This window comes from Pipistrellus kuhlii, unplaced genomic scaffold, assembly GCF_014108245.1.
Source record: "Pipistrellus kuhlii isolate mPipKuh1 unplaced genomic scaffold, mPipKuh1.p scaffold_m20_p_1, whole genome shotgun sequence".
In the NCBI taxonomy this organism is placed as follows: Eukaryota; Metazoa; Chordata; class Mammalia; order Chiroptera; family Vespertilionidae; genus Pipistrellus; species Pipistrellus kuhlii.
The window spans coordinates 99,026,753-99,032,752 of NW_023425404.1; the positions used below are offsets into that span (position 1 = coordinate 99,026,753).

Sequence of the window (6,000 nt, forward strand, 5' to 3'; positions counted from 1 at the left end):
TAATTACCTCCAGTTGCTCTTTTTGGGTAAAACCCTTCATGCTTTTCCCTGAGGCATGGCCAACAAAAGTCATTGCTCTAATAACTGGCTGATGCCGTAAAAGCATTTCTGCAATTTCTTGAACACTATCTCGAAATGAAGAGAAGATCATAACTCGCGTCTTGTCACATTTCTTTTCAGATGTGTTTTGAGCTAAACAACAAAAAAGTATTAATTACAACTTTTTAAAAAGCATATAGATAAGAACTAGTTCAAAAGACAAGTCTGAAAGTATATATTACTGAATGATAATTCTTTGGGGGGAAAAAGATATCTTAAACCTTTGTTGGTTTTCCTACCTTTCCTAATAATTTTAATAACCTTAGCTCCTAATCTTTTGTTAGCTGACATAAAATGTAATCCTAAACAAATCAAATAAAAATGACCTGAATCACTTTTGACCAGTCCTTCATTTCATGGATGATACCTATTATTCCCCTTTACCTTCTACATCAGAAATACAGGAGTATCAAGTTCCCACTGATTTTGTAAATCTTTCCTTTCCTTTCTTTCACTAAGGCAATGTCCTAAAGCAGGCCATGGCATTCTGTCCCCAATTCTAGGTACTTCCAAATTTTCTAGTAACTGCAGAATTTTCCTTACAGTTAATAGTCATAAAGCTCCTCCAATGTCTCTGTGCTTAGGTCTCTATCCTATCTAATAAAAGAGTAATATGCAGATTGCCATCATTCCAACATACAAAATGGCTGTCCCCAGTTGGTCATAAGATCCTGCCCCCATGTGGACACAAGATGGCCAGCGGGGGAGGGCAATTGGGAGGGACCAGACCTGCAAGGCAGGACAGTTGTGGGCGATCAGGCCAGCAGGGGAGGGAAGTTAAGGATGACCACACCAGCAGGGGAGGACAGTTAAGGGTGACCAGGCTGGCAGAGGAGGGAAGTTGGAGATAACTGGGCCTGCAGGGAAGAGCAGTTAGAGGTGACCAGGCCTGCAGGGGACGGCAGTTATGGGCAAACAGGATGGTAGGGGAGCAGTTAGGCATCAATCAAGCTTGCAGGCAGTAGTCAGGGGGTGATCAGACTGGCAGGCAGAAGTGGTTAGGGGCAATTAGGCAGGCAGGCAGGTGAGCAGTTGGGAGCCAGCAGTCGTGGATTGTGAGAGGGATTGGGCCTAACCAGGCAGTCAGACATCCCTCAAGATGTCCCAGATTGGAGAGGAAGCGGGATGGACTGAGGGACACCCCCTTCCCTGTGCACGAATTTCGTGCACTGGGCCTCTAGCAAAATATAACACTCACTTTAAAAAAAGATGGTTATAGGCTCCAACTTCAAAATTTGTCTAGAATCTATGACCATTTTTAAGCCCCTCCACCTCTATTACCTTGGTACAAGCAACCATCATCTGCTATCATCTTAGACTATTGCAAAAGCCTCCTAACTGGTCAATGTCTATTTTCCATAAAACTACCAGAATCTTTTAAAAATGTAGTGAGGTCATGTCATTCTGCTGCTCTAAAAGCCTCTGTAATGGTTTCACAAAGCACACACATTCATAGAATAGAGTCTGAAATCTTGACTTGGCATACAAGTCTGCGCCTAGCTACTTTTCCAACCTCCTCCTAATACCACTTGTACCTTCATTTCAATACTCCAGCCAAACTGGTTTGTTTATTGATCCTTAATTATACCACACACCCTACTGCCGCAAGGTCTTTGAATCTGCTACTCTCTGCCTGGCATAATCCTCTGAGAAATCCACAGCGCTTGCTCCCTCACTTCCATCAGGTAACAGCTCAAACGTCACCCTACAGAAGGGCTTTCCCTAACACTCTATATAAAACAGCCTCCTTCATGACTCTATCTCCTTACTTAGTTCACTTTTCCTTACTATCATATTATATATTGTTTTAGTATTTCACTTATATTGCCCCAGACTCAGTGTTATTTTTTCACATACCTTATTATTCTTAACATTCTCACCTATTGTCCCAAAATTTCAGAGCTTTTTTATATTCATTATCTAGGGAAATTAGAAGACCATAAGAAACGTTAACACAAACTAATGAGTCAGGTTATTAAATATGACATACCATTCCATGACTTGAAATGTTCAACTACAATTTCTTCTAATTTCTTTAATTTTGGATGACTATAGAAAAACTCTTTTTCTCCTGCAAAATGTAAAAAAATATATCAAAATAATATTTCTGTATTTCTCCATTTCAATTACATCAATGTATTTTAATTATCCTTTTCAAAATGGATTTGTTAAAACTTTAAAGACTCAGTAGCATCTGGATGGCACACAATTCTTACTGTAAAATAAACTGAATTTTTATGAATATTTCATTCTGAGAGAGAATCTAAAACAGGAATCAGCAACAATGTAGAAGGGAAAAAGTAGTTTAGTTATAAAGCAGTTTTTGGTAGTTCTAAGAATTTTTTCACTACAAGTAACAACTATTAACTTCATATATATATATATATATATATATATATTTTTTTTTTTTTTTTGCTTGTATATTTATCCCGAGTTATTCCTTTTTTTTGTATTTTATTTGTCTAATTTTTTCTACTCATCCAACTTCTATCATTTGGTAGGTCTACTGCTACCAAAATAAAACTATAGGTATGTGGATCAATGAAGCAAAATTTCAAAATTAACCTTGATGAAGAGGAAACAATATACAATTTTAAAAGAAAAACCAGACCTTTTACGATAGTAGAAATGCCACTTGCTGAAGTACTACGTGAATGTGCAAACATGCACTCTAGATGGTTATAGAGTTTCATGAAGTCCTCATTTCGGTTAAGTTCATTTTTTACCCGAGTCATTCCTTCAGAAATTAAGAAAAAAGGTTTTCCCAGTAAGTAAACTTAATAGCAAAATTAATCACTTTATGTATTTAAAAATTAACTTTTAGCAATGAAAGCAAGTTTTTCAAATTTAAAAATGAAAACCAGCCGAAGCTGGTTTGGCTCAGTGGTAGAGCATCGGTCTGCAGACTGAAAGGTCCCAGGTTCGATTCCGGTCAAGGGCATGTACATTGGTTGCAGGCACATCCCCAGTAGGGGGTGTGCAAGAGGCAGCTGGTCGATGTTTCTCTCTCATCGACGTTTCTAGCTCTCTATCTCTCTCCCTTCCTCTCTATAAAAAATCAATAAAATATATTTAAAAAAAAAAAAAAATGAAAACCAGAAACTTTTTTTCAGTTCCACATTCACATATGTATTAATGAATGGCTTGTTTCTTTCCAGTAATTTAGCAAAATCAAAGAAGAATAAAACCATTTGTTATAAAAACATTTCATTGCTTTTTAAAGTTATTTTTAAGTAAACCAAAATGTTCAACTTCAGCCAAAATTATACATGTATTTCTTTAATTTACCTTTAGTTCCATCCATAATTCCACAAAGGAAGAAATATAGAGATCTCATTCCCATTTGCTGTAATAATTCATAACCGTGATATAAACTAATACAAAGAGCAAACTCTCCTTCGATTATACCTTGTTGTATTCCCTAGAAAAATAAGCATATATCAAATTTAACCAGAGAAAATAAATGAAGATACATGTTCTACATAGAACTTAATGGTTCTACTAAATGTCATAGAATAGTGCTATGGAAAGATGCCAATGTATTTTCCATGTAACATGTCCCTTCACACTTTTTTCTTTAATTCAAAAGGAAACTTAAATTTTAAAAAGAATAGGTATGGGGAAACCATTTATCATATACTGCTTTTTCTTTATTGGTAAACTAGAGGCCCAGTGCACAAAATTCATGCATTGGGGTCTGGGGGTCCCCTAAGGCCAGCCTGCACACTCTGCTGTCCGGGACCACTTGAGGGATGTCCACCTGCCGGCTTAGGCCCGATATCCCCGGGGATTGGGCCTAAACTCAGCAGGTGGACCTCCTTATCACCTACCTACAGCAGAAGAGGGAAAGGCTCCTGTCACTGCCACTGCACTCGCCAGCCATCAGCCCAGCTTCTGGCTGAGTAGTGCTCCCCCTGTGGGGACACCTCCTGCATTGAGCGTCTGGCCCCTGGTGATCAGTGCACGTCATAGCAACCAGTCATTCTGCCTTTTAGTCGAGTTTTATTATATAGGATTATTAGCAGTATACAGTATAGTTTCAATTATCTTTCAAAACTAATAAGTATCTACTATGTGTCAAGCATTGAACTAAACATTTGGGATACAATAGAAAGTAAGTCAGATATAGGCCTATCCTCACAAATTTTATAGCATCAGAATAAATAATCAGACTATTTAACACCAAGTATACATGCCAAATAACATCTGAAACTGTGAAGACACTCTTATAATATAAGCATATTACTTGTACAAATTCATTTGATCTTGACACCTAGGAATAAGGCACTACTGTTTTGCCCATTTTACAGATGAAGAGCCTCATTTACATGGTAAGTAATAGAGCCAGCATTTTAATCCAGGGAATTTGGTGCAGTGTTCTTGTGCTTATATCTACTACTCTCAAGGAAAGGGAAGTACACATTCCATATGTGAGCACATAGCAGCAGGTCTATCTATGTAATAAGATCATTTTTAAAAAGATAATTGAGAATATATTTAATCATTCTCCATTATTAGCTTACATTTTTAGTAGCATTTAACATCAGTGATAAATCATTTAAAATGTTTCCAGGATAGTGATAAATGCCCTAAAATGGCAGCCTCACCCTGGCTGGTAGCTCAGTTGGTTAGAACATCATCCCACTATGCCAAGGTTGCGGGTTCAATTCCTGGTCAGGGCACATGCAAGAATCAAGCAATGAATGCATAAATAAATGGAACTGCAAAACCAGGTTTCTCTCTTATGTGCACGCTCTCTCTCTCTCTCTAAAATAAAAAATGACAGCCTAATTGCCTGAAAGGATAAAATCACTTCTCTGTACAACATAAACTGTCCTCAGTAAGATCAGATTCAACAGTTTTAGATTTACTACTTAAAACTTCAATGAATCTTTATCTCCTAGCAGAAATTTCAAAATATTAATATTTTATTAATGTTGAGTATATTATACTGCAATTTCACATAAAGGGGTCCCTTCATGGTTGCCCAGACATTGTAAAATCAATATCTTTAGAGTAGCATTTAAAGCTCCTCCCATGTGATCACATCTAGATTAACTATCATCTCTGACTTCCTCAGCCAAATTGGCTTGTTCACAGTCTCCATACCTTCGTTGATTCGCTTTTGATCTTTTGCACAAGAGTTCCTTCTCAATTCCAAGAATGGCTTGGTGCCTTTTTGTACTTGTGAGCATCTCCTGACTTTGGATCTAGTTGGATGGATATCTTCCTACCTGCCTTTTTCTATGAAGATTAGAAATAAAAAGCTTACTGTGATGTTTCTTCCAACCTCCATATCAAGAGTTAAGATAAAATGCTATGGGTCTAAAAGTTAGTTAGGATCTACCCTCTAGCATAGCTCTTTGACTTTGCAAAACAGAAATGAACTAAAAGACCAATGCTTAATTAAAAGTTTTAAGAAAAATTTACCTTTCTTTTAATGTATTTTTATTGATTTCAAAGAGGAAGAGAAAGAAAGATAAAAACATCAATGATGAGAGAGAATCATTGATTGGCTGCTTCCTGAATCCTCCTCTCCTCCCCATCGCCAGGGATCAAGTCCACAACTCAGGCATGTGCCAGGACCGGGAATCAAACCATGACCTCCTGATTCTTGGGTCAATGCTCAACCACTGAGCTACATTGGCTGGGCTAAGATACATTTGTCATAAATGAAATCATTAAATCCTATTCTTGTTAAATTTTTTTTAATAAACTATATAAATCATATCTGAATTTTTATGAGCTAATATTATATATATAAAAAAACATTATTTCCATTTCATTATGACTCTGAATCAAAGCTTAATATTTTATCAAAATTTATTTTAAACTACCTACCATAATATTTGCAGATGGGTTTTTCCTAAATTGATCTCTTGCCAGAATGATCTGGTATTT

At 36.8% G+C, this 6,000-nt stretch overlaps 1 protein-coding gene across 3 annotated transcripts in view; it reads right to left on the minus strand.

Moving 5' to 3' along the window:
* FANCM (FA complementation group M) overlaps positions 1 to 6,000 on the minus strand; it is an 83,659-nt gene that overhangs the window by 53,373 nt on the left and 24,286 nt on the right. For 2 of the 3 annotated variants that reach the window (XM_045587557.1, XM_036458040.2), the window contains exons 5-9: positions 5,941 to 6,000; positions 3,388 to 3,520; positions 2,711 to 2,836; positions 2,090 to 2,170; positions 8 to 192 (exon numbers count right to left, since the gene is read on the minus strand). The exon at positions 5,941 to 6,000 is cut by the window's right edge and continues 72 nt beyond it. In XM_045587557.1, the coding sequence (XP_045443513.1) occupies positions 8 to 192; positions 2,090 to 2,170; positions 2,711 to 2,836; positions 3,388 to 3,520; positions 5,941 to 6,000 (585 nt within the window). The remainder of the gene's footprint in view (positions 1 to 7; positions 193 to 2,089; positions 2,171 to 2,710; positions 2,837 to 3,387; positions 3,521 to 5,940) is intronic. The other variant, XM_036458056.2, reaches the window with a different exon arrangement.